Source organism: Kogia breviceps, chromosome 12 (genome assembly GCF_026419965.1).
Source record: "Kogia breviceps isolate mKogBre1 chromosome 12, mKogBre1 haplotype 1, whole genome shotgun sequence".
In the NCBI taxonomy this organism is placed as follows: domain Eukaryota; kingdom Metazoa; phylum Chordata; class Mammalia; order Artiodactyla; family Physeteridae; genus Kogia; species Kogia breviceps.
In genome coordinates, this window is record NC_081321.1 from 39,662,609 (window position 1) to 39,689,155 (window position 26,547).

Sequence of the window (26,547 nt, forward strand, 5' to 3'; positions counted from 1 at the left end):
GCTGCCACCCAGTGGCTACCCAGGGACATGGCAGCCCTCCGGAAAGGCCTGGTGCTGCTGGACAGCTCCCCAATTCAAGAGGAGAACCTAAGGTCCTCCCTTCCTTTTGGTCGCGCCTTGCCCAGGTACTTAGTTAATGGATCCTACTCTCCCTCCTCTGCAGCCCTAAGCCAACTCTCCCTCGAGGGATCTCCAGTTCCCTTCCCTGGCTTCCCATGTGCCCCGTGGCCCCAACCCCTCACAACTTCTCTTCCAACTTCTTTCTACTGTTCCAGCCCCTTCTCATTACAGGTTCTCATTCTAACTTAAAACCCTGGGAACACACCTCTCACCTTCCTCTCCCTGAGCTGCACCAGCCCGCAAGTGGAGCGAAGGAGTGGTTAGAGATAGAATTCTGGTTCCCCCCAACCCCCTCCTCATCATCTGACACCGTCAGACCTCAACAGTCTGCCAAGAGCCCTTAATGAGCATCAGCAAATTAACAACTTTCCTTTGATTGCTCCTTCTCTGTTAATTGGATAGGGAGGGCCCCCCAAGACCTCTTAGAGAGGAGGAGGAGGAGGAGAGAGGTGTGAGCTAGAGGAGAAGCACCCCTACCCCCCAGGCCTGGTCTCAGTGCCTCAGAATTCAGCTCCATCCCTGAGTACAGCTCCCCCTTCCACCCCTTCCTCATCCTGACCACCTCCCCCCAACCCTACACCCTCCCACAGCCCCGCATTCCCTTCCCTTTTCTTGTTTCTTGACTTCAGTCCAATTTCCCTTGACCTCTGGCTGTTTCTCCCTCCTTCTCTCTGCTCCTTCTTTAGAGGTTTGGCAGTGAGGAGCTGCAAACCTGCCCTCCCCAAGGCAAGGCCAAGGCTACAAGGATGGGGTTTGGGTGGCCAAGGCTGCATGTTTGTTTATATATGTACATGTGTGTACAGTGTCACATGTAGGTGGGGAGCAGGGATAAGAGCAGGTGAATACTTGTAAGCTCTTGAGCTCCTGCCCTGTGGGCCAGGCTTCTGGGGTGTGTGGGTGTCTGTGGGGGATGCGTGTGGCTGTGGGTGGCGTGGTGTGGCTCTGGTCTGTATATGTGTATGTGTCTCCACACGGGCAAGTGCTTGAATCAGTCAAGTGTGACTCGGAGCTTGCCTGTGTGTGTGCGTGTGTGCGTGTGTGCGCGCGCGCGCGCACGCGCGCGTGCCACCAGAGGAAGCAGCAGCAAGAGGCAGGAGCATCGATCCAAAGGAGACAGCGCAGGGAGGGGGACGCTGGGGGCAGACACCTTCCCCCCCGCGTGCGCGCGCACACACACACACACCACACACAGTCACACACAAGCCATAGGGCCTCGCAGGCAAGGGGACGGCTCCGGAACCGGAGGGAGGCAGCGCCGCCAAGAGCGGCGGGGAGGAGGGGGCGAGGCAGCGGGGGGAGCCCTCGATCCCGTTCCCCGGTCCGGGGGCCCCGCGCGCACACCGGCCCAGAGACAGCCTCGCAGACACTCGTAGGCGCGCACGCGCACCCTCTCCCCTCCCCCTCTGCCTCCCCTCCCGCCGCCTCCCGGCCGGACGATGGATCCCTGCAGATCCCGGGGCTGAGAGCACCGCACACCGCGCACCACGCCAAGCCCGGGCCGACCGAGCCGAGGCGAGCGAGGGAGCGCGCGCGGCGGGCGTACGGAGCCGAGCCGAGCGAAGCCGGGAGGGCCGCTCCCTGCAGGGCTCTGCGCGGCGTGCCGCGGCGGCCGCCGGCTCCCGCTCCGGGCCATGAGCCCCTCCGAGGCTCGCCGCTGAGCCCGCGTCCGGCCCCGCGCCCCAGGACCCGCCGCCGGTTGCCGGGTTCCCGAAGCCCCCTCAGGTGGGTCTCCGATCCCCCCTCCTTTGGCTGCGGGACTCCCCAGCGCCCCGAAGCCGGGACTTTCCTCCCCTCTAGCTTTCCCCAGCTCCTGGGGCGGCTCAGTGGCTGGGGAGGGGGGCGGGGGCCGAGCAGGGGATCTGGCTGTATCGAGAAGCTAGAACGGGGTGGGGGGGGCGTCCGGGGCGGGGACAGCTCGCTGTCAGAGGGAACCGCGCCCCCATCTCTGTGCAGCCACCTCGGGTTGCCCTCTGCCCCCACCCCACCCCCACCCCAAACATGCACACATACAGCCAGACGCCGGGCAGGTGAGGACTCAGGTGGGCCCCTCCCCACCTCCCTGGGGGGTTTCTGGCCCAGGTCTAGCTCATGGGGGTGAAAGCCCAGTCCTGGGGACACCCTTGACTGGGAACTCTTGACCCCGGGTTCAGCCCATTTGGGGGAGTTTTCGTCTCCAGGATGGGTGGACATTGCCGTCCCAGAGTGACCCCACATCTGGAGGAAACTCCTGTGCCTGCCTGTGGGAGCACTGGGACTTCCCTCTCATCCTCGGGTGACTGCATCTGGGGTCTCCCCTGGCCTGGGAGTCTTCCCTAGGAGAGCATTCTCTTGGCCTAGGCTGACTCCCAAACCCCTGCATTTGGAGGAACCCTCTTTTGAGAGTGTGTCCCCCAGCCAGCCACTTCTGGGCCTGCACACCAGAGACAGTGACCTCTGGAGATGGGGATGGACACATCTGGAGGGATGCTGTGTGTACTCTCATCCCAGGACCATGACAGACTCCCTCACCCCCTTCCCCCAGGATCCCCTCGGCCAGGATGGAACTGAAGGCTGAGGAGGAAGAGGTGGGTGGCGTCCAGCCGGTGAGCATCCAGGCCTTCGCCAGCAGCTCCACGTTGCACGGCCTGGCCCACATCTTCTCCTACGAGCGGCTGTCTCTGAAGCGGGCGCTCTGGGCCCTCTGCTTCCTGGGCTCACTGGCTGTGCTACTGTGTGTGTGCACCGAGCGCGTGCAGTACTACTTCCACTACCACCACGTCACCAAGCTCGACGAGGTGGCTGCCTCCCAGCTCACCTTCCCTGCTGTCACACTGTGCAACCTCAACGAGTTCCGCTTTAGCCAAGTCTCCAAGAACGACCTGTACCACGCTGGGGAGCTGCTGGCTCTGCTCAACAACAGGTGGGAGGTTCCCACCCATCCCAGCCGCCAGACCCCCTGTCAGGGTGCTTCCTCTCTAAGCCACCATACAGCCCATACCACCCTGCCCTCCAGCCTCCCAAACCTGCCACTCACAGCAAAGAGATCGGGGTACTGCCAAGCACTCAATTAGGGGCACCCAATCTCTGATCTCAGCTGTGAGACATGGCCACACTCCCTGGAGTCATCTTTGCCCACCCTCCTGCCACTATGTCTCGATATTCTCCTCCCTTGGGGGATCCGGGCATACCATCTTTAAAGGGTAGAAACTATGGTATAAAAGCCATAGTTCCTGCCCTGATCTCTCTGCCCACCCATGCTTACCCATGTGCTCAGATGCCCAGCCCCTGGGCAGCCACTGCCATCCTCTGCCTTCTCAGACCCCACGGGGCAGATCCCCTAGACACGCCCAGCTCTCCTTTCATGCCTCTGTCCAGGGCTGGATGCTGCCCTCCCCACAAGCTTGGGCATGGGGCACCGGAGGCCAGATGGAGGCAGGAACTGAAGGTCCTGCCGATCCATGCACTGCTCACACCCCCACCACACCCCACCCTGCTCCAGGTATGAGATACCAGACACACAGATGGCAGACGAAAAGCAGCTGGAGATACTGCAGGACAAGGCCAACTTCCGCAGCTTCAAGCCCAAGCCCTTCAACATGCGCGAGTTCTACGACCGTGCGGGGCACGACATTCGAGACATGCTGCTCTCCTGCCACTTCCGGGGGGAGGTCTGCAGCGCTGAGGACTTCAAGGTGGTGAGTGAGCCCCCTGGCTGGTGTGGGACGTGAGTCAGCCAGCCCCCAGAGGAGGAGGAGGCTAGGAATGGGCGGGCCTCTGGGGAGGAAGTTGTGTGTCCCCAGGGTTCGCTTCTGGCAGGGGGGTACTTTGTTCAGCTCAGGGACGCATTTGCTCTTTGTGAGGGCCTCGACTTCAGCCTTGTGTCCATGATGGCAGGCAAGAGAGCCTATAGTGTGTGTGTGCGCTCACACACACACACACACACAGCCTGGCAGGTTCCCTGATCCCATCAAGCTTACCTTCTGGGTCACAGGTGTCAGAGCTGGGGGTGGTGATGGGTAAGCTGCAGCCTTGTTACTCAAAATGAGGTCCGAGGACCATCATCTGGGACCTTGAAAGAAATGTAGGATTTTGCCACCCCACTTCCCAGACCTACTGAATCAGAACCTGCAGTTTAACAAAATCCTCAAGTAGTTTGAATTAAAGTCTGAGAAGCACAATGAAACATGGTAAATAAGGGAAGTTTTCTCTTAAAAAACTGGACAGGTAATTCTCTCTATGCCACCCGTCCCCTACCCCAGCCATTTACACACACACACACACACACACACACACACACACTGTCTGATTGGGTTCCCCCCTTGCCAACCCACAGAGTCAGGGTCTGAGGAAGAAGAGATGACTTGGGGTACACAGTCATGGCTGAACTGGAGACTGCTTCTTAAAATGGAAATGGCCCACAGATACTCATACCCTCCACACACAGATGGGGCTGCCTCAAAGCCAGCACCCCAGGGAGGGTTAGGGGAACTGACCGGCATCTCATGTGCCAGGTGATCATGGGCAAGTCATACAGGTTCCTGGGGGGTTAGAAACAGGCAGGGACTGTGGAAAGGGGCCAGAGGACCTGGAGCCATGTATGCAAAAGTATACCAAATGTGAGGGTGATGCTTGGAACTCTTCCAAATGCTTTCTAGACTGTCCTTCAATCCCCTGGATGAATAGTCATATTATCTCTGTTTAACAAGCTGAGACACAGAGGTAGAATGAGTTGCCCGAGCTTACAGAGCTGGTTAGTGACAAACTCAGGATTAGAACTCATGCCTCATTCAGTCCCAACGCAGTGTGCTCTTTGCATTAATATTGCTGACCCTGGAGTCATCATGTCCACTTCCAGTTCTGGCAATTGCTCTTGAAAACCCAGGCTCCCCTAGGACTCTGTTTCTGTCCATGCCTGCCCCCAGTTCTCCACTCTCAGATCCTCCCCTTTCCTCCCACACTTGCTTGCTGCCTCCATAGCATTATGGGAGCATGAACTGCATTTGTTTGTGTAGAAAGGTTGGAACCATAGTTATGCTTGTTTTTTCCTGCTGAAGTTACACATGACTTCCCAATCTCTTTAAGCCTTTATCTGAGACCAGTTTCATGGGCCTCTGTCAATACTGCTGGACAAAGTTTACATGACCACAGTCCTTGCTGAGCCAAGCTCATAGGGAGCTTAGCATGATGCAAGAACCATTTCCTTCCCACTTTTCCTTCCTCAAAACAGGAGGGCTCCCAGGCTCACCAACTATATTCCCAAGGGTAATAGAACTGTAGTTGAAGGTGGAAGTGAAAGCCAGAGCACTCCTCCTCTGCAACATACCCCCCACACAAGCAAAAGGAACAACCATCAAGGAAGATAGAGAAAACCCATTAGACTGAATGGTTTGTAGTGTTTGGATGAGGAAGGGAATTGATTGGCTCGACCTGGGAAGGTACTAAGGAACAAAGTGGAGTTCATAGAAAGTATACGGTTGAGGCTCCATCTGTCCCTCATGTCCAGAAAGATTCCAAGTGGTGATGCTAAGATATGTTTGGTTCATGGAAATGGAGACCCTGAAATGTGATTGGTCCATGTTGTCTGAGGGGACAACCCTACACAGTCAGATGGCGATGTGATTGGTTCACAAAGTTCTGGAGCAGTGTGAGTTTCTCTTGCTGGGGGAGAAATACAGGGCTAGGATCCCACAGGCCCAACACTGGCACTTCTTGGTTCTGGGTTGTCAGGGACCAGGTTTTTGCTGTCCCTGAGCCCATGTCAAAGGCCTGACCCTGAATGTAGCTGGACCCAAACCTCTCAGACCTTCCTCTGCCCTCTCAGGTTGACCTCAACAGCCCCTTTCTCCTCTGCCCGTAAGAGATGTCCCTACACAGACGGGAGTCTCCTTGTGAGTCCATGTCTGACATCCCCCTGGTGGAGAAGAGCGCTGGCACTCTCCTCCAGCCCCCTGGCCCTAAGGGGCACAGATAGCCCTGTGGAGCCTGATGCTCCACCTTCTCCCTCCTCTCCCTAGTCCCATAGTTAACATCTGCCTCTCCATCCTTGCTGGTCTCTGCTAGGACACGAGGCGTGTGTCTAGCCCCTGGACAGATGAGGCACTGACAGAAAACATCTCTCTCTCAGGTCAGAGCTTAGGGGAGACCATCTTGGCATCTTCTGCTGCCTTGAGAGCAGAGGTTCTTAACCGGGGGTCCGAGTCCAGCTCAAAGTGTTTGCAAAATAGAGTGTGCATAGGCACATGTGGACCCTTTGGTGGGTTCCAAGCGCGACCATCATCCAACAATAGGAATCTTGCTCCTGGAGGACAGTGCAGGGGGCATAGGAAGGGCATCCTTTGGTCCCTTAGACACCTCAGCTCCATGGTGGGGCTCTGCAGCGACAAGCATTCCCCCCAGATGTGCTTCTGAATCCAGCTGAACCTCAGGGGATGAACGTGGTCCAAGAGGTGTTTGGCCAGGTCCATCCCCCAGCTGTGGCTGAGACAGCTTGGGAAAGTGGGGGGAACCTGGGCTAAATCTGGGAGAAACTGGTTTGAAAACCCTTTGGGACTGAAGAGGCAGAGGGCAATGGAAAGGGTGTCCCCCCCCACCAGCAGCCCAATTGGGTAGGCCTCAGTAGCTCTCTCCTGAGCTACCAAAAGAGCTACCAAAGACCCACCCACAGGCCCCCTCTTCCCTCCTCTTTTCCTTCTCGGTGGGGTGCTTCGTTGCCAGGGCAACAGGGTCTGAGGCTCCACTCTCCCACCCCGCTTTGAGGCCAGCCAGGCCAAGGCAGGATAGGGGTTCCATGGAGGGGGCCCGGGGGTGCAGCTGTCCGCCGAAGCCTGGGTAGGGGTGGGGCGTTGGGGGGGGTGAGCACAGTCGCAGCTGGTGCCAGCCTCCAGCTGCACCTTATCTGTCCCTGGCAGTAGGAGCTCCGATGCGGCTGGAATGCTGAACAGCACCGAGGGGAGGGGGCTGGCAGATGGTGGCCTAGTCTGCCCTATGCCACCCCCCTCTCCCAGCTGAGTCCCAGAGCCTTTGCCTGGGGGAGAGAAGTGGGAATTCATTTCTGAACCCTGGAAGAGATGGAAGGGGAGGGCAGAGAATGGAAATCCTGGGGGTGGGTAGGCAGTGGGGATAGTATTCTCTCAAGAGAGGGGGGAATTGGGGGACAAGGGATAGGAGGACAAGAGTCCAGGGGACCCTGGAGTGGGGGCAATCTCCCAGAGGAGAGGTGGGCAAAGAACTCCCCCCCAAGGTTCTGGAGGTGGACAGGAATCTTCTGGAGCACCTGGAGGAGGTGAGATGCTGATAGAAAAGAAGGGTGATCCTGAGACCCAGAAGTTGGAGGGAGAGGTCATCTTAAACAAGAAGAGCCAGGGATGGCAGGTCCCAGGGAGAGCCAGGACTATAGCAGTGGGAGCTTCCTCATCCCCAGGGCCGGCTCTGCCCCTTCAATGACACCCCTCATCACACCACCCCACAGCAGCTCAGACCTGGAGCCCCTGCGGAGGGCCCGACCTCACTACCTGGGTCTGTCCCGTCCAGCTAGGCAGGGAGTGGAGGGACTGCTGAAGGAAAGGGCTGCCCACGCTGCTACACACAGGGAAGAAAGGAGGCTTTGGGGCTACGCCACCCAGAAGCCCGGTGGTCTTGTGTGGGGTTGTGGTGGGGCGTGGACGGGGGAGCATGCAGGGAGTGCAGAGGGATAGGAGAGGCTGGAGTGGAGAGGTTAGCTTGGGAAGAGGGGCACCCTGCCCTAGCCACTCTTGGACACCTCCTCCAGCCTTGCCCTTGCCTTCTCTCCCTCCCTCAGAAGTGCCTGAGGTTGGAAGGAGGAGACTGGAGTAGAGGCAGTTGCAAGAATCCAGGGGACCCTGCATTGGGGTCTCTCTCTCTCTCTCTCTCTCACACACACACACACACACACCCCTCCCTCAGGTGACTCAGTTTCCTCTCTCACCTCCTCCCTCTCATCCCCTATCCCTCGCCATTTCTGACTCTGCCCCCCTCCCAGACTGCTATCAGCTAAGAGGCTGCTCGCAGTTAATTGATCTCCAGCTGTTGGCTAAAGTAATAGGGAGCTGATGTAAGTAAGCAGCTCTGGGGACAGAGCCGGAAGCGGAGGGGTGGGGAGAGCACTGCTTCGAAGGCTTGGGCTCTCTCCTGCGCCAGCCTGTGGAGAACTCCGTGGTAGGGCTGCCGCTGCAACCGGTGCGCATCCAGGAAGCAGAGGGGAGGCCTGCAGAGAGGTCTGAACGTTTCTGCTGTGGGTGGAGGTGCATTGGGAACATGCTTCAACTTTGTGGAAGGCAGTTTCAACTCCTGGGGGATGGTGAGGGAGACTGAAGAGTAGGCACGGGGGGCTGGGGGCGGGAGTGTCGAGCTCCACTTGATTCCTTCTGGTCACCGACAGAGGCCCTTGGAAGTGCCAAGCCTCGTGCTGGGCACCAGGGGGCGGCGGTGAACAGGAGGAGCCGGTCCCTGCCCTCAGGGAGCTTCGAGCCACGCGAGGTACTCCCGGGAGGCTCGGAGTGCAGGGTGGCACTAAGGGAAGCCGAAGGGCTTCGGAGCAGAGAATCACGTGCCAGGGATGAGAGGACCCTCCACATCTAGGTGGGGTCCTTCCAATCTCCCCAGCCCAGCTCAGCTATTCAGAAACGCCAGTTCTGGGAATTCCCTGGAGGTCCAGTGGTTAGGACTTCACGCTGTCACTGCCGAGGACCCGGGTTCAATCCTTGCTTGGGGAACTAAGATCCCGCAGGCCGTGCGGTGCAGCCTAAAAGAAAGAAAGAGAAACTTCAGTTCTACAGAATGTGTGGTGTCTCCCCCCAGCCCAGCCTCTCCCAGCTGATGACCGGTCTAGTTCTCTCCAGCAAAGGTCATGGTCTTTGGTCAGGTTCCCGAGGCACAAGCCTTCCCTTACTGTATGTCTGTACCCTGTATGTCTGTACCCTCTCACTGAGAACCTTCTGGTCAGAACTCTGGCGTGGGGATTCTGGGAGGCAAAGCAGGGAAGGAGATAGCTCGAAGGAGAATGGAGCCTGGTTTGGGTGGAGGATGCGTCTGGGACTCCTGGGTTCTATTTTGGGCATAGTTTCATCTGGCTCCATTTCTCAGCTTCTAGGCTCAATTTCCTGTGAGCAAAGGGGGCTGTAAATGGATTGTTAAATTATTCTTTGCCAAGGGGCAGCCTCTCCTTCAGCCTCTGGGCCACTCTGGCTAAGCCTCCCGCTGGCCCATGTGTAGGATGGGTGTGCAGTACCGTTTCCTGGACACATGCATCAGACATCTTCCTTGTGGAAAATATTAAAACAAACATGAAACTGCTGTGTCGTCACCTTGAGGGAAAGTTCCCTTAAGAAGCTCTCAGGACAGAGACTCTCACTCCAGGCTCTCCAAGGCCACTCCTGAGGGAGAGGGAGGGCAAGTTGTGATTTTTCTGAGCTCCTATGAATTCTTGGAAAGAAAACCCTTTCCCACTCCTCTCATCTGCACCCCCTCGATGTGGCTGGCAGTCCTGGAGGCCTGGGAGGTTGGGCTGTTTAGCTGAGTATCGAGTGTCTCTGATTGGTGTGTCGGCTCTTCGCGCCCGGCTGGGAACATCCCTCAGGGAGAGACTGCTGCAGTGGCCTTGACCATGGAGAGCAACCAACGCAGGCTTCCTCACCACACACTGCACGTGTGCCCCAGGTGTGCAAGCCCGCGTGTGCACCTCCCTGTGCATGTCTGAGAGTGGGAGAACGCGGACGTGGACTAGGGTGTGACGTGGACAGGGATGGACGTGCACAGGGGCACACGCAGCTCTCTTCATGCGTCTGCAGGAGAGAGCTCATGTGCCCACGAACCTCTGGCCCCATACAGAGCACACAGCCGCCAAATTAATCTTCTCTTTCTGGCACTCTTTGCAGTTTACAAATTCCCTTTACTTTAGCTCCTGTGATCCTCATAATTCTGGGAGGCAGGAAGATGTTAATATCTTCATTTGAAAGGCGAGGAAACTGAGGCTCGGAGGCATTACATGACTTGCCTGAGGCCACACAGCCAGTAAATGACAGAGTGGGTGCCTTGACCTCAGATCTTCTAAGCCCGGGTTCTTCGTGCGTGACCATATAGGAGCAGGGATGTGTGGTGGAGGAGGGTGCCTGGCTCCCCAGCTGTGCATGCTCTGTAAAGAGGTGGTGTGATGTGGCAGGAAGGGTAAATAAAAGGATGCAAAAGAGAAGAACCCCAGCCTCCGTTTGAGTACACCATCTTGGAACTTCTCTGCCTCTTCATTGCACCATTTAGCCAAGTCCCAACCTTAGATGGACCCACCACTGGCTTCCTCAGCCACACTGTACCAGAGGAAGTCACATGGCTTGGAATCACACTGTGTTCATGATCAACAAGCCAGTGCTGCCCTGGCAACCCCACTGTGTTTTCCCGTCAACTTGCTCTCCCCAGTGATTACTGTAAATTTTTCTATGCCTCTCAAACCACCACCCTTCCTAGCCCCCCTCTCACCCTCAGCAGATGACCTCACCTCCCACTTTACAGAGAAGATAGAAGCCTCAGACAAGATCTCCCCGCTCCTCTGGGTACCTGCCCCCAAAGGGGAACATCCATCTTCTCTAGGCTGAAATCTCAACCTATTCTTACCATCTGATCTCCTTCTATCTTTACGGGAATTTTACCTTAAAGATTCTGCCTCTCCCTCCTTTGTAGTCCGTCTTTCCCTCTCCAGTGGAACCTTCCGATTGACATTGAAACGTGCTTAAGAGTCTCCCATCTTAAAATGTATAGCTATAGGGACTTCCCTGGTGGCGCAGCAGTTAAGAACCCACCTGCCCTGCCGGCCTGGACCGACTGCGCGGAGGCACTTGGCCATGTGGAAATGCCTGATTTTGTTCCCTGCACGCAGAGGAGACACAGCTATTGAAATCTTACTGGGTAAATTCCCAGGTACTGTGAAGTTCATAGATAAGAATCAGCCCAAGTCAGCTTTAAGGGATTTACTGTGACATTGAGAAGAAAAGACTGGGCTTCTTAAAAAAAAAAAAAAAAAAAAAAGAACCCGCCTGCCAATGCAGGGGACACGGGTTCGAGCCCTGCTTCAGGAAGATCCCACATGCCACGGAGCAACTAAGCCCGCACGCCACAACTACTGAGCCTGTGCTCTAGAGCCTGCGAGCCACAACTACTGAAGCCCACGCGCCTAGAGCCCGTGCTCTGCAACAAGAGAAGCCACTGCAATGAGAAGCCTGCACGCCACAATGAAGAGTAGGCCCCTCTCGCCGCAACTAGAGGAAGCCCGCACGCAGCAAGGAAGACCCAACGCAGCCAAAGATAAATAAATAAAATAAATAAAAATTTTAAAAATGTATAGCTATAATGACAGCTAATATTTATTGAGCACTTACCATGTACCAGGCTTTAGGTTAAGATAAAACCCAATACACAAACGTCTCTCAACTCCACAGCCCCCTCCAGCTCCCACAGTATCTGTTTCTTTTCACAGACAAAATTCTTAAAATTGATGTATAGATTCCACTGTCTCCATTTTTTTCTCATCTCCATCTCACTCTCTAATCCACTCGGGCTGCCTTCCTCCCCTGGCCCCAGCACTCCACCAAAATGGTTCTTGCGACGGCTGCTAGTGACCTCCACATTTCCAAAACCCACAACCATTTTTTATCCTTGACGTCTCAAAATCATTCAAAATGGTTGACCACCACCTCTGTTTTGCACTATTCTCTTTCCTAACAACGGTACTCTCCTGATTTTCCTCCTTTGTCTAGCCACTCCTGCCTCTGTGCCAGTTCATGCTATTCCACTTGGCCATCAAATGTTGGCACTGCTCAAGTCTCAATCCCAGGCTTTCCTCTTCTCTTAAATTGTGGGGCTATGATTTAATGGAACAGCTTGATGAATTTTTCATTAGTATATTTTTACATTGGTGTTATCTTACAATGTAATATTTTACATATTACATCGGTATGTATTTACACTGGTATAAAATTGTAAAACATTTCTGGTGTCCTGGAAAGTTCCTTCAGGCCCTTTCCTAGTCAACACTACCCCACAAGAATTAACCACATTCAGGCTTCTGTCAGTAGAGATAAGTTTCACCGGTTCTTGAACTTCCTAGACTATATGTATCCTCCATGCAGTGTATACATGTCTGTGTCTGTCTTTTTTTGCTCATGACTATGTCTGTGAGATTCAGTCTCGTTTTATATAGCAGTAGTTAGTTCTTTTTCAATGCTGTGTAGTAGTGCCTTGTGTAAATAGAGCACAATTTGTTTATCCATTCTACTCTTGCTAGACACTTGGGTTGTTACTAGTTTGGGGCTATTATAAATAAATCTACTATGAACATCCCTGTTCATGTCTTTGGGTTGCCATATGCACTCATTTCTCTTGGGTATATAACTAGGAGCTGTGGTTAAGTCATAGGTTAGGATTCTGTTTAGCTTGGGTGGATACTGCCATATCAGGCCATTTTTCTTTCTATCTCTTCTAAAAAAACTTTATATTCTATTCCTGAGCAGTCTCATCTTCACTCGTGATTTCAATTACCATCTACACACCGACAACTGCCAAATGTATGTCTCAGCCCGGCTCTCTCCTCTTAGCATCAGTTCAGTGGCCAATTTCCCACTTAACATCTCCACTTGGATCTCCCCAAGGCTCTAAGAAACCAGCATGTGCCAAACCAAATTCATCATCTTAGCTCCCAAACTAGTCCTGTACTTGTGTTCCTGATCCAGTGAGCCATTCACCCACTTATGCAAACTAGAAACCATCCCTGACACTCCATCTCCCTCGCCTCCCTTACCAGGTCTGCCAGTGTTGACTCCCAAACATCTCCACTCCATCCCCCTGTTCCAGGCCACCCCACTGCTCCATGTCTCACCTAGACCGCTGCAGTGGCTTCCTAACAGGACTTCTAGAATCCCTCGGGCTCCTCCAGAGTGGTCTCTTCAAAACACTGCTCTGATCACTTGAAATCCTTCCATGGGGAATGGGACCAGAATCCTTACCAAGCCTTCAAGGCCCTAAGGGCCTGCCCTCCAGCTATATCCTCCTCTTCTCAGCTCTCTCCTCTCGGAGCCTTTGCACTGACTCTGTTCTCTGGAATACCGCCCGCCCCCCAACACATACACACACAGACCTTTACCTATCACTCCTCCCTATTCTTTAGATTGCAATTCAAACATCACTTTCTCAGAGAAACCTTCCTCAGTTTCCAGTCTGGTTCAGATCCCCCAGTCATTCACCTCCATGGAACCATATTATTTTTTTCATAGCACTTATCATAGTTTGCAATTAAATATTTATTTTTGTGATTAACAAAAACTCTCCCCCATTAGATAATAAGCTCCACAAGGGACCCAGTCCCTTATCTGTTCTCCACGTGTCCTCAGCACATGGACACTCAGGAAATATTTGATGGGTAAATGAAAGAATGGAGAAGAAGGAAGGGATTTAGAGAGGGATGACCTACTTCCAGCAAGCCTACTACTTGCTCTCCACAAGACTTGAACAGGTCATCGTGCCTCAGTTTCCTCATTTGTCAAATGGGGTGAAATTACTCAAACCTGCTTATTTTGCTGGGTTGTATAAGAATCCCCTGAGGCATCAGTTGAAAAGCAGGAGACATTCCACAGATGTGAGGGGTGACCGGAGTTCAGAAAGAGATGTGGAGAAAGTCAGAAAGCACCGGGTGGCCACACACAGCTTAAGAGATGTACTGGGTAGGGAGTGATGTGGGGAGGGGTCGCATCTCTGGATAGAGGGTTCAAAATTGAGTGTTGTTCTGCGAGCGTGTCTGCCTGGGTACTTCTCCTCTGTGTACGCTCGGGGGTCTGTGTGTGCTGCTTGATCCTTTCCTCACCTCCCCGCTACTGTGAAAAATGTGGATTTGTCTACTAGATCGAGATGAGGAGGAGAGAATGTTAGAGGATGGAGGAGGGAGGAAGAGCCAGTTGGGTGTGTGTGTGTGTGTGTGTGTGTGTGTGTGTGTGTGTGTGTCTTCGTTGCCCACAAGAGGGCTGTGTGTCTGTGTGTAGTGCTGTGTAGGTGTGCAGTGTAGGTCTTTGTGTTCGTGTGGGGGAAGAAGTGTCCAGCCACACCAGATTTGCTGTCCTCTGAAGCTGCTCCGTGTGTGTACACCCTACTCTCTGGTGAAGCACCGGGAGCTTCCCAGCCTTAGTTTCTTCCCTCTGGAAGTCCAATCTACTTCCTCTTCCAGAAAGGCTGCAGGATGGGAATGATGCCCTCTAGTGGCTGTGGGGGACGCATGCTGCAGCTTTCCCAGCCCAAGCCTCAACCTAGGCTGGCCCACCTCCAACCCGAGTCTGGAACTCACCTCTGAAACGCATCCTGGGGACGCGCAAAGCCCTCCAAGAGCTGAGGTCCCGTAGGCAGGAAGAAAATGCACACGGGACAGGAAACAGAAGAAGAAACCACGAATTCATACAGGAGAAGCCTGAGGACAGCAACTGAAGGTGGGAGGTCTCTCCTCATCTCTGCAGTGATTTATCTCTGGTTCCTGTTTCTCCACGCGGCCCCTGGGTCCTGCTCTTTCATTCTCACAGTCCCTGTCCTTAAGGAGCTACTGATCGGCCTTCCCTGGTGGCGCAGTGGTTGAGAGTCTGCCTGCCGATGCATGAGACATGGGTTCGTGCCCCGGTCCGGGAGGATCCCACATGCCACGGAGCGGCTGGGCCCGTGAGCCATGGCCGCTGAGCCTGCGCATCCGGAGCCTGTGCTGATCACTACTCATGCTGGAAGGGATTTGAGCAGAACTGGACCCTTCAGTCTGTTCCCTGAATGGGCACTAACTATGCCTTGTGGAGTCAGGGAAGCCTTCTCGGAGGAGGTAACCTGTGAGTAGGGTCTTGAAAAATGAGTAGAAATTCTCCAGGTGGAGTCCAGGGAAGGCATGGAACTGTGGATGAGCCTCCTGTGTCTGTGGAACGGGAGAAGGACATGGTGGCTGGATGCTGGACCCTGGGCTAGGTGGGGTGGAGGGGTGGAGAGGTGAGGCTGGAGGGTGACTTTCCAAGGCCGTGTAGGTCCAGGGTGGCGGGGGTTGAATTTTACCAAGAGGCACTGGGGAGTGAGAGAAGGTCTTTATGCGGAAGGGTGGTCGGAATTACATTGCACGGACTAAAGGTGGGGAGAAACTGCAGGGGGGCAGGGAGTTAGGGAGACCAGCTGAGAGGCGGTTGTTTAGGTAGAAGAGTGGGAGAGCAGTCTGAGGGCAATGGCATAAGGATGGAGAGGGACCAGATCTCAAAGGCTGCTTTCTTCCGGGGCCTCTGTGTCCCTGGCAGCAAAGCTGAGGCCAGAGGTCCCACATCAGTGAGTTCTGCTAGAACCTGGCACCCTGCCTGCCATCCCCAACACACTCCAGGCTCTCTGCATGCAAACGGAGGTGGGAAGACATGTGGGAGCAGGGAGGGGCGAGGGAAAGGGGGGCAGGAGCCTGGGGCTGTGAGATGGTTAAGGAATGGAAAGGCCCAAGTAGACTTGTCTGACCCCCAATGGTCCTCCTCTGGCTCTGTGGAGGAAGGGTTAATAGTTTCCCCCCCTCCCTCCCCTCCTCTCCTCCCCTCAGGTCACCTTCTAGGCCCTGGAGACTTGGCTGGTGGCTCAAGTTCCTCAACCAGTGGCCCTGAGTAATCAGAGCACACAGAGGGGCCAGGGGCCTGGGGGCGGGCACTGATCAACTGGGAGCAAGAGGGACCTCAGAGACTGAGGGGCTGGGGGTATCTGTGAGGCTGAGGGTTTGGGGGTACCCCAGGTCATTCCCAACACTCTCCACCTGACCCAGGACCCCGTCCCGGTTCTGAGCTCAGTTTCTTCCACCCACCAGAAGAGAATCCCTCCACCTGCTCTCCTGGACTGTTAGGGGGTGGGTAGCTGGGAGGGGGAGCGGTGATCTGCCAGGAAGCTTTTCAGCTGCAAGAGACAGGGTCCCTCCCCCCAGTGCCAGGAACTGGCCATAAGTGAGTCTGTGGTCAGTGAGAGACCTCTGCTAATGGAACCTGGGCTGCCCCCCCCAAGCCATAGAAGGGAGTGCAGCTCAGCGTGGTGGTGGTGGGGTGCTGACTGAAGTAGAGTAGGGGTGGGGTCAGGGGAGGGAGGGGAGGATCCGTGGCATCAGGGATGGCTGGAGGGAAACCGGAGGTCAAGGGAGAGAGTAGGGGCTCGGGGCAGCCAGGGGTTCAGGAAGTAACTGAAAGTAAATTGTGGTCAGCTCAGTGATCAGAAGGGAACTGAGGATCAGAGGAATAATTAGAGGGAACTGCAGTGTAAGGGTGTATGGGGAGAACCGGGGGGCTCCATAAAATAATCGGGGAGATTCCAAGTCAGGGGGAATTAGAGAAGAATTAGAGGTTAATTAGGGGTGCCGAGAGAGTGTGAGGCTCAGATAACTCAGAAGAATGACTGGACCAGGTGGGAATGAGGGCAGAGGACTCAGAATTGGGGTGGGAAGGCGAGGGCAGGTGGCCTGGAGGGTGAGAGGGAGCCTGAGGGGGTGTGTCTTGGGGGATGGGCAGAGACCCTTGCCGGCCCAGGTCATGGCAGTGAGAGCAGAGGACTCTGCTAGGTCCCATCTCCCCTGGAGCACCCGGGCTTTTCCAGCATTTCCACTCTGTCCTCGACCCTGTCTGTCCTGCTGGAGTTGGTGATGGGAAAGGAGCTGCGGCCCCGCTCCTCTCCATCGGCCTCCCTTTCCCACAGCCATCAATTATTCATCGGCTCAGACAGCCACCTCCCTGACAGGGCAGGCTGGTCCTCCTCTCCTCTCTAAGCCCCTCCCCACCTCAGCCACACTGCCACAGAGGCCCTGGCAAGGGAGGACGGCCAGCCAGGCAGCAGAGACCTGGCAAGAGGACTGCCGGACCCTGCCTAGGATCACGTCTCCTCCCCCGTCCTCCTGCCCACCTGCTGGTGCCAGGAAGCCCCTGGAGAAGATGCCCATCCAGATCTTCTGCTCTGTGTCATTCTCCTCTGGAGAGGAGGCCCCAGGGCCCTTGGGAGACGTTTGGGGTCCCCACCAGCGGCAACAGCGGGACAACTCAGAATCAGAAGAGGAGGGAGAAGAGAAAGAAAAGGAGGCAGAGAAGGGGGCCACAGAGGGGGACTTACCGACGGACTTGGTGGCCTTTGCCAGCAGCTGCACCCTTCACGGAGCCAGCCACATCTTTGTGGAAGGGGGTCCAGGGCCACGGCAGGCCCTGTGGGCGGCAGCCTTTATCCTGGCACTGGGTGCCTTCTTGTGCCAGGTCGGGGATCGAGTTGCCTATTACCTCAGCTACCCACATGTGACTCTGCTAGATGAAGTGGCCACGACGGAGCTGGCCTTCCCGGCGGTCACCCTCTGCAACACCAACACCGTGCGGCTGTCCCAGCTCAGCTACCCCGACTTGCTCTACCTGGCCCCCATGCTGGGGCTGGATGAAAGCGATGACCCCGGGGTGCCCCTCGCCCCACCGGGGCCCGAGGCTTTCTCTGGGGAGCCCTTTAACCTGCACCGCTTCTACAATCGCTCCTGCCACCGGCTGGAGGACATGCTGCTCTATTGCTCCTACTGCGGGGGCCCCTGTGGCCCTCACAACTTCTCAGTGGTGAGTGGGTGCCCAACAGTGTCTGCCATGGCTCACCGTGACCGTCACCTCCTGGGGCTGGTAACCATCCTGCCTCCCCCCACCTCACCTGGACCACCCACCCTCTGTGAGAGAGGCCTGGCCAGAGCTTGCCTGGGAGCCCCAGGGTCTGCAGCTGGGCTCTATTTCCAGGGCTGTGCCAGTACTGCCCTCCCTGTTAGACTCTTGAAACACATAGTTGGTAATTAGTTGCTTCCCTGAGGCCCCTGGTGTCTCCCTGAATATCCTCCAGCATGCCCAGCCCTTTCCCAGACCTCTCTGCGATCCAGCAGGGTCAGCACCTTAATCTATCACCGAGGTCAACCTTTGATCTGGTGGTGGGTGCCTATGCTTGGCCTTAACAATGTTGACTATCACCCCTGGACTGGAGCTGGGGCAGGTGCCCCCTGGTCTCTGGAGGTGCAAGAGAAGGGTGTGGAAGGGAGGCAGAGGGCTGTGGATATCCCCCCTCCACCCCAGCATGCTTGTCAGCAGCATCCTCACGTGGTCTTCTTGTGCTCCTCCTACAGTGTGTGTGTGTGTGTGTGTGTGTGTGTGTGTGTGTGTGTGTGTGTGTGTGTGTGTGTGGTGAGGGAGAATAACAGGACTCCTCTAAATCCTCCCCACTCCCCCTCCAGCTCTAAGTGGCCAGGGACCCTCTTCCCAGGGGAAGCCCTCGCTAGGAGACCCTAGGGCCTTCCCCTGCTGAGGGACTAAGCGGCACCCCAACCTTTCCCCAGTTCAGCTTCCAGTTCCGTCTGTCCCAACAGGTCCGCTTCTGTCCCCTACGAGTGCCAGATGCCAGGCCTTCCCATACACCCGTCTCTCAGTCCCCCACCTTTTCCCTAGTGCAGGGGAAGGTGGATGTCATCATATCAGTGCATCTTGGACTACTACAGACAGACAGGAACCTGGAGGTTTTGGCCACTGGGCCTTGGACAGGCCAGGAGGTAGAGGAGCATGGACCAAGGAAGGGGTCAACCTGGCTTTCTCGGGATCTAAGGCTAGAGCAGGCACTTCTCAGGCAGCACCACCAGGTGGCAGCACAGCTCACAGGTCAGCAGCACAGCCCTCTGAGCCAGCTCAAGGTTGCAGCTCCCAGCTGGCCTCAGCCAGCAGGAGTCCCTCATATCCCCAGGCGGGGGGGGGTGTGTAGGCAGGGGTGTGTGTCCAGCCTGGACCCTGTGGCTGAAAGCCACAAAGCCTGGTAGTGGAGCTGGGGGATTAGGAGTTCTCTCTCTACCTCTCTGGACTTCACCCACAAAATGGGGGATAGCACTGGTTTTCTTTTCCAGAGGGGGAAGGAGGAGGTTGTTCTAGGAAGGGGGAAGGGGGCAAAGACTCTATTGACTAGTAACCCTTACTGCCTCCCTGTTCCAGCCTAGCCTGACACTCTGTCCCTCTCTTTCTCTGGGCTGTGTCTGTATTCACCTCATGACTTGCTTGGTGGACTCTGTCACCATCTCTCAGGAGTAAAAGCACACTCACCCCATTTGTGGGAACCTGGAGGCATCCTGGGAAGCTGTGGGGAAAGGGCCATAAAGAATAGGTTCACTTTTCTCTCCATGGCTGTGTACTCAGGGCTGCTCTGTGGCATGGAGTCGGGGGGCTACCCCCAGAGCTGAGATGCCTTCTGCAGCCCTCACAGTACTGCACGAGCATTGACGAACATGCCAGGTCCTGGATGTTCAGGTTCTGGTGATAAGGGAACAGTGATGGACATAAGGGGCTAATGGCAGAGGAAACTATAAAGCATAGCTTGGTCTTGGGGAAGGGCAGGATTTCAGTTGCCCGGGGCGAAATCCAGGAGAAGAGAAGAAAAGTCTCAGAAGGTCCTGGGCCTGAGGAGAGGGTCCCAAGGAGGGACCAAGCAGTGAGGGGCTCCAGATGATGGAGGTGTGTATGTTAGGGTCCCAGCGGGCAAAAGGTTAACACTTGGATAGTTTAGTGGAAAAGACTAACAGAGGGACTGTTTATAGAGTTGTGGGCAGAGTTAAGGAAACCAATGAGGGGGCCTGAGGCACCTAGAAATAGTGGGAAATTGTCATATTCAAGCTAAGGGAACACCAAGAGGCAACCGAGCTATGCAGGGAGCCCTCTTGGCTGAATCTGTGGTCACGAAGGGTCTAAGCCACCTTGAGAACACTTGCAGATAAATACCCTGGTTTCTCCCTCCTTCCGTCCTCTGATCCCTTACCGATACCTCCCATTGGTCAAGCCCAACCCGAAGCCCATCCAGGTGGCAAAGGAGCACAGGCAGTGCACCCCACAGGGATCAGCCTTCCAGGGCACACAGCAGGGCAAAGAAGGACAGAATGGGTGAGAAGGAGGACAAATGGAGAGCGGGCTGCTCAGGAGGGGTCATTCCTGAAGGGTTGAAACTCCACCAGTTGGAGGGTCTGGAGACAGTGCCTGATGGGCAGAGGGTACCGGCAGGACTCTCAGGCTCTCCGCTCTGCTCCCACCAGGTCTTCACACGGTATGGAAAGTGCTACACGTTCAACTCTGGCCGAGATGGACGTCCCAGGCTGAAGACCATGAAGGGTGGGACAGGCAATGGGCTGGAGATCATGCTGGACATTCAGCAGGACGAGTACCTGCCCGTGTGGGGGGAGACCGGTATGTTGCCTCTCTCGGGGGGGGGGCCCTCCCTGTGGCTCCGGGCCTCCGCCTCCGTTGGGGGGGCTCCTGGGCTCTACTGTGGGCCTGAGGCAGGTCGTGGGCTCTCCTCACTTCCTCCCAGCACCTCACCATCTCCACCTCCACTCTACCTGACTGCCACACTCACATTCCCCTGGCTCCCCCTTCCTGGCTCACTCTCCAAGGTAACCAGCCATCCCTTTCCATCTGTGGCCACCACTCCCTCTATAAATAACTCCGTCTCTTTTTGGGCTGCCTGACGTCTGTCTGGTCTCAGGGGCCTTGGGACAGAGAGACGTGGGGGAGAAGGGAGAAAAGGAGGGGGAGAGATGGAGAGCCTCTGAGACAGTGAGAAATAATTTGAAACACCGAGATGCGTAACTGAAGCCAGGTAAGAAAAGAAGTATGTAGGATTCAGGGGTCATCAGGGAAGCATGGGGCTGGTGAACCCAGAAGGAGGCTGGGGATGGGCCAGGGGCCCTTGGACTAACTATCCTCCCCCAGTCTCAGTGTATGTTGTGGTTATCTCAGGAGAGGTAGGATGCGCCCAGCTCTGAAGGAGGTTAGGGAGTAAGAAGCCCTCCCAACACACACCCCTCTCATTCCCCTAGATGAGACGTCCTTCGAAGCGGGCATCAAAGTGCAGATCCACAGTCAGGATGAACCTCCCTTCATCGACCAGCTGGGCTTTGGTGTAGCCCCAGGGTTCCAGACCTTTGTGGCCTGTCAAGAGCAGAGGGTGAGAGGGCCACAGGAGGCCGGTCCCAGGGTGGGTGGTTGGAGGCTCATGATGGAGGTGGAGTGCTGGGCAACCAATAATGGGAGGGACGGGGGAGCTAGGGACGGGGGAGCTAGGGCCTGGGTAGCCATCTGACTAGTCAGAAGCATGAATGATCTAATGAGTGGGATGCTCCGTAAACTCGGAGACCCTCAGAGGCTGCACAGGGAGAGGGGGCAGGACACCTGAGTTCTGCATCGTGTCGGACAAGTCCATCAAGGTGACTCGGGGAGAAGTCCCCACACCCCCCAGCTCCCCGGCTCTCCCAGCAGCTCATCTACCTGCCCCCGCCCTGGGGCACCTGCAAAGCTGTTACCATGGACTTGGATTTCTTCGACTCCTACAGCATTACCGCCTGCCGCATCGACTGTGAGACCCGCTACCTGGTGGAGAACTGTAACTGCCGCATGGTGCACATGCCAGGTCAGGCCCCAGAGTTCCAAACACGGTCCTGGGCCCCTCAGCCTGCACTGCCCCTCACCATCTCCCCATGCATGTTAACCTCCTGCCAACATGCAAGCAAGACCAGCTGGCTTCTCTCCACCCGAGTTCCAGCCCCAGTCCATACCCATATGGCTCTTGCCTCTCTGACCTCAATTCCTGCCTGGACCCATGGGGATGGGTCAGAAGGGTCCAGGGGGTATGGACTTTGGGGTAGGTCACTTCCAGGACAGACTGGGGGCTGACTATTCCTACCCTCCCCCCCCCAGCTTCCAGCTTTTAGGCCTTTGGTACCACCAGTGTCACAAGACCCCTTTAATCTCCATCCTGTACCACTCTTTTCTCCTCTCCAGGGGATGCCCCATACTGCACTCCAGAGCAGTACAAGGAATGTGCAGATCCTGCCCTGGGTGAGCGCCCCCATCCCAGGGAAGTCTGCGGGAGGGAAGGAGGAGCTTCCAGCCATATGCATAGGGGTTTCAGAGCAAGCTTCCAGAAGCTTCAAATCACTCCTGGATCAGGCTTCACCTGAACTCTCCTGTGTCTGACTTTAGCTAGGCCAGGAATAGCATCTCTCGAGGCCCCTGGGCAAAATGAACAGGGGTCATCTGGGAGGGGTGGCCTTCACCTGCTCTCATCAGCACCTCAGCTGGTTGACCCTGGAGGGCCCTGAGGGAATGAGCTTTGGATTAAGAAATATCCATGGAGAGGCTGGGTAAGGATCAGCACAGGTGGGCACAGGGCCAAAGTGAAGGACAAGTCAGAAAAAGAGAAGGGGGCTCAGGCCTCCTTTGGGCAGGGCCAGGATGTGCGTGTCAGGAAGGTGCTGGCAGAAGGGCATCACTCAACTGGCACCTCTCACCTGGCTGGCACAGACTTCCTGGTGGAGAAGGACCAGGAGTACTGTGTGTGTGAAATGCCCTGCAACTTGACTCGCTATGGCAAGGAGCTGTCCATGGTCAAGATCCCCAGCAAAGCATCAGCCAAGTACCTGGCCAAGAAGTTCAACAAGTCTGAGCAGTACATAGGGTAAGGGCTCTGACTGTGAAGGGTAATGGGCGGGCTCTGATGGGGGTTGGCAGACAGGAGGAAACTGAGATAACATGGGGAAGGCAACCAAAGAGTCTGAGGTGGGCATGGAGGGAAGATCAAGCCAGAACAAGCAGGGGAAGCACCCCTTTCTCTTTCCTCCTCTCTGCATCCTCATTGCTGTAACTGGGATCACCTCACAATTGCTGGTGCGTGGAGCGTCTTTTCAGTTACACCATCACATTTAATCCTCACTCTAAAAGGCAGGTATCCACATCAGCATCTTGTTTTATAGATATTGGAGACTGAGATTCAGAGAGGATAACTTGCGAAGGTCACCCAGCTAGTAAGGGACAGAGATGTGACTTGATCCGAGGTCTCCTCTCCCAACCCCTTTGCAGGGAGAACATCCTGGTGCTGGACATTTTCTTTGAAGTCCTCAACTATGAGACCATTGAGCAGAAGAAGGCCTATGAGATTGCAGGACTCCTGGGTGAGCTGCTGATGGCACCTGTCCCCTTCCCATGCCATGGGCATGGTGTGACACGCTACCACCTGAAGCAGGCTGCTCACCTCCGTCCCACAAGGCCTCCTCCCCTGCCAGCCCCAGGGGCCTTCCCCTGTCCCAATGAGCTCTGCCGCTCCCATTGTGTCCTGACCCCACTGACCTCCCTGTGGGCACCCCTGCAGGTGACATTGGAGGCCAGATGGGTCTGTTCATCGGGGCCAGCATCCTCACTGTGCTGGAGCTCTTCGACTACGCCTACGAGGTAAGTGGGGGCGGGGCGCCTGCACGGGGCCACGGGAGGGGCGGGGTTCAAGCCCGCCTACCCGCCCACTTCCCCTCTTCCCTCCCAGGTGATAAAACACAAGCTGTGCAGACGAGGCAAGTGCCAGAAGGAGGCCAAACGGAGCAGCGCGGACAAGGGTGTGGCCCTCAGCCTGGATGACGTCAAAAGACACGTGAGGGAGCGAGAGAGGGGCGCCCTCCCGCCCCATCCCTTCCCCGACCACCCCAGGACCACCCTCCTTGCCACCTTTTCTCCTTTGCCTCCCCCATGCCCCAGCGGCACGTGTGGCCCTTACGGATAACCAGTGCCTGTCCTGTGCCGTTCCCCCAGAACCCGTGTGAGAGCCTCCGGGGCCATCCTGCCGGGATGACGTATGCTGCCAACATCCTACCTCACCATCCGGCCCGAGGCACTTTTGAGGACTTTACCTGCTGAGCCCTGCAGGCCGCTGTACCAAAGGCCTAGATGGGGAGGGCTAGGAGAGCAAAGGGGCCCCCAGCTGCCCCGCCCTCGGGACTCAGTTCCCCCTCCAATGCAGCCCCCCCACTCCTGGGCGGTCCTTTCCTCTTGTCTTCTGTGGTGAGGAAGGAGTCTTGACCGTAGAGTCCTCTCCCTGCCTCTATCCCATTCTTTTTTTTTTTTTTTTTTTTTTTTTAACAAAACTAATCTAAAACAGAAACTAAAAAGAGAGAACAGGGCGAGTGACCTCAGGCTGCCCCTCTCTGCTCCATGCTGCCTCCCACAGCTCCCAGCCTGAATTCTGTCTGTCTGGCTGGCTGTCATCTGAGTGTCCACCTACATTTTGCTGCCACCAGTCACCAAAGCCCCCTCCCAGTGGGGGGTGGAGGGGATCCTCGGGGTCTGGAATTTGGCCCCAAACCAGAGAATGTACCTTGAAAGGGGAGGGCTAGTAGGGGGGGCTTCCCCAGCCTTAAGAGACCCTCTCAGCCCAGTGACCGCCCCCAACCCCAAGTCTCCAGGCAGGAACCCGAGTCGTGTCTGTTCCCTCCCCACCAACTCACACAGTGTGAACTCTCTAGGGAGGCAGGGGTGGGGAATCCCCTGAAGTGGCACTGGGGACAAGATGTGGCCCTGGTGCTGTAGGCCACATCCTGATTCCTACAAGTTCACCCCCACCCCAGAGCTGCTGGAGAGAAATCCCAAGAGGCGGCCCTCCTCTGCCATCCCATAAAAGATCCAGCTGGTTGGCTTCCAGCTCAGGGAGAGGGGCACTGGTGCCTAACCTCACTGGTCCCTCTCCCAGGGGCCCCTGCAGAGGGCCACATCCATAAATTTTCTTATGGAACTCTCCCAAGTCCTCTCCCGAAACGTCATTTGCTTCTCTCAACAACTTCATCTGCATTTTCTATTTCTATATGATACAGACTCTATATTGCTATATCTCTGTATATACTTTCCCCTGACTCTGTCTCTACTTCATCCCCTCTTGTCTCTAAGAACCACTCTCCCACACCAAGTCCCCCTTCTGTGTTTCCACCCCCTCCCTGGTCTCTGAATGCCTTCACCTGTATAAAGAGTTGGACTCTCCCCTGGTGTCTGTACTGTGTACACACATCCCTCTAAGAAGCACAAGGAGATGACACGCGCATTGTAACCTTCGCACTGTCTCGGTGGCGACATAAAGGAAGCTGTGAATTACAAGCTCTGCCTCTTTCTGGCCTCACCCTCTCTCCCCAACCTGGGTACCCTTTGCCCTCCCTGCAGCCTTAACATTCCCACCCCTGCTTCACCCACCCCAATGTCCTTTGCCTAGCTGACTGTGGCCTCCCCATGGATGGGGGTTGCTACAGAGAGAGCCCCTACCCATGGGATTGAGATCTGCAGAGACAGAGGGAGCTGTGGGTTGATGACTTCTGCAGCTGAAGCAGCGGGGTGCTGACAGGCAGAGGCTGAGGTCTTCAGTCAGTGGCCTTTGCCTCCTTCTGGATGCCCAGGCCTCTTTGCTCACCTAATACCCAAGCCCACCACTTATATTTTCTGGTAAGGTACAGTTTGGTAGTGGGAAGAAAGAGACAGGCCTAGAGGGGAAGTTGAAAGCTCTGCCGTTCTGTCCCTCCCTTCCTACCTTAAAGAGAAACCAGCGAGGTAGAGTACCTGCCATGCCCCCTCCACCAGGCATTCCTCCCAGGCCAGAGCCCTGCCCCTTCACAGGCCTTCTCTGCCCAGCTGTCTCAGTCTCCAACCCCAGAACAAGACCTGTGGCAGGTCACCTGTGCATTGGCCTGCAGTTGGAGAGTGAGGTTTTAGGATCTTTGGGAACTCTTGGCTCCTAGGAGTTCCTTAGAGATCAGACTTCTCCAGAGGGAAGCAGGACCAAGGCCAAAGGGTGTGCTCCGGATGGAGAACAGCAGGCAGGGCTATGGGTGACGCATGCCTCTGGTCTAATAAACTGGGTTTTAACTATCTCCTCTTCAGTGTCATTCTTCTCTTATTTGAATAGTATTTAGGCTTTGCCACTAAGTGCTTAGAGCTGAGCTTGGCTTGGGGCCAAACAATCAGGGCAGGAGTAAGGAGGCGGGAGCAGGGATACTCTGGTCTTCCTGGGATGCGACAGGCTGACCATCACACCAGGAATGGTTTGAAACACTGTGCAGGGAAAGAGGAAGAGGTCAAAGGCAACAAAGATCCCAAAGAGAAGTTCTAACACAAAGGATTCTTTGGAGAGGGTCAGGGTCAAACTTCAAAATAAATTTAAAATCTAGAAGCAGGTTAGGTTAAAGGTCACGGGGAAAGTTGGGTTTAAGTTCGAACGTGAGGTAGTTATTGAGGCACTTTATCTATGGAATGAGCCCCGGACTATCAACCAGAAGATCTGGATTCTATGTTTCGACTTCTACTGCTAACTTGTTTGCTGACTTTGCCAAGTTATTTACTCTGAGTTCACCTCTCCTGTTTGTAAAATGGAGTAAACAGTGGGTACTCCTCTTCAGCGCGCTGGGCTTAGAGCAGGAAGAGAAGGAAAGGAAAAACAGCGCTTTGTAAAGTTAAACGCATTGCGCCAAGATGAAGCAGTTACTCCATCACTCTGAGCTGTAATCCCCCTTTCCAGGTCTTTGTCTTCCTCCGTCGGCCTGGGGGCGCCCGCTCGCAGGGCCTCTCTATCCCAGAGCTACTCTCTATGGTT

At 55.7% G+C, this 26,547-nt stretch overlaps 1 protein-coding gene across 2 annotated transcripts; it reads left to right on the top strand.

Annotated features, from left to right (window-relative positions):
• The first annotated feature begins 1,708 nt into the window (after positions 1-1,708).
• On the top strand, positions 1,709-25,826 carry ASIC1 (acid sensing ion channel subunit 1). 2 transcript variants are annotated; one of them, XM_059082783.2, is made up of 13 exons: positions 1,759-1,842; positions 2,642-3,019; positions 3,599-3,794; positions 17,364-17,705; positions 20,192-20,342; positions 20,975-21,102; positions 21,414-21,564; positions 21,936-21,992; positions 22,458-22,611; positions 23,013-23,104; positions 23,302-23,381; positions 23,470-23,574; positions 23,733-25,064. In XM_059082783.2, exons 2-13 carry the CDS (start codon positions 2,658-2,660, stop codon positions 23,835-23,837), a joined length of 1,923 nt encoding a protein of 640 aa, XP_058938766.1. In that variant the 5' UTR covers positions 1,759-1,842; positions 2,642-2,657; the 3' UTR covers positions 23,838-25,064. The 2 variants fall into 2 exon arrangements, with proteins under 2 accessions (XP_058938768.1, XP_058938766.1); XM_059082785.2 differs by lacking the exon at positions 17,364-17,705 and having other exon boundaries at positions 1,709-1,842; positions 23,733-25,826.
• The last annotated feature ends 721 nt before the right edge of the window (positions 25,827-26,547 follow it).

Coding starts and splice junctions, on each gene's coding strand:
- ASIC1 (XM_059082783.2), top strand. CDS start 2,658: ATGGAACTGAAGGCTGAGGAGGAAGAGGTGGGTGGCGTCCAGCCGGTG. Junction 21,565..21,935: donor CCGCATGGTGCACATGCCAG/GTCAGGCCCCAG, acceptor TCTCCTCTCCAG/GGGATGCCCCATACTGCACT. Junction 21,993..22,457: donor ATGTGCAGATCCTGCCCTGG/GTGAGCGCCCCC, acceptor TGGCTGGCACAG/ACTTCCTGGTGGAGAAGGAC.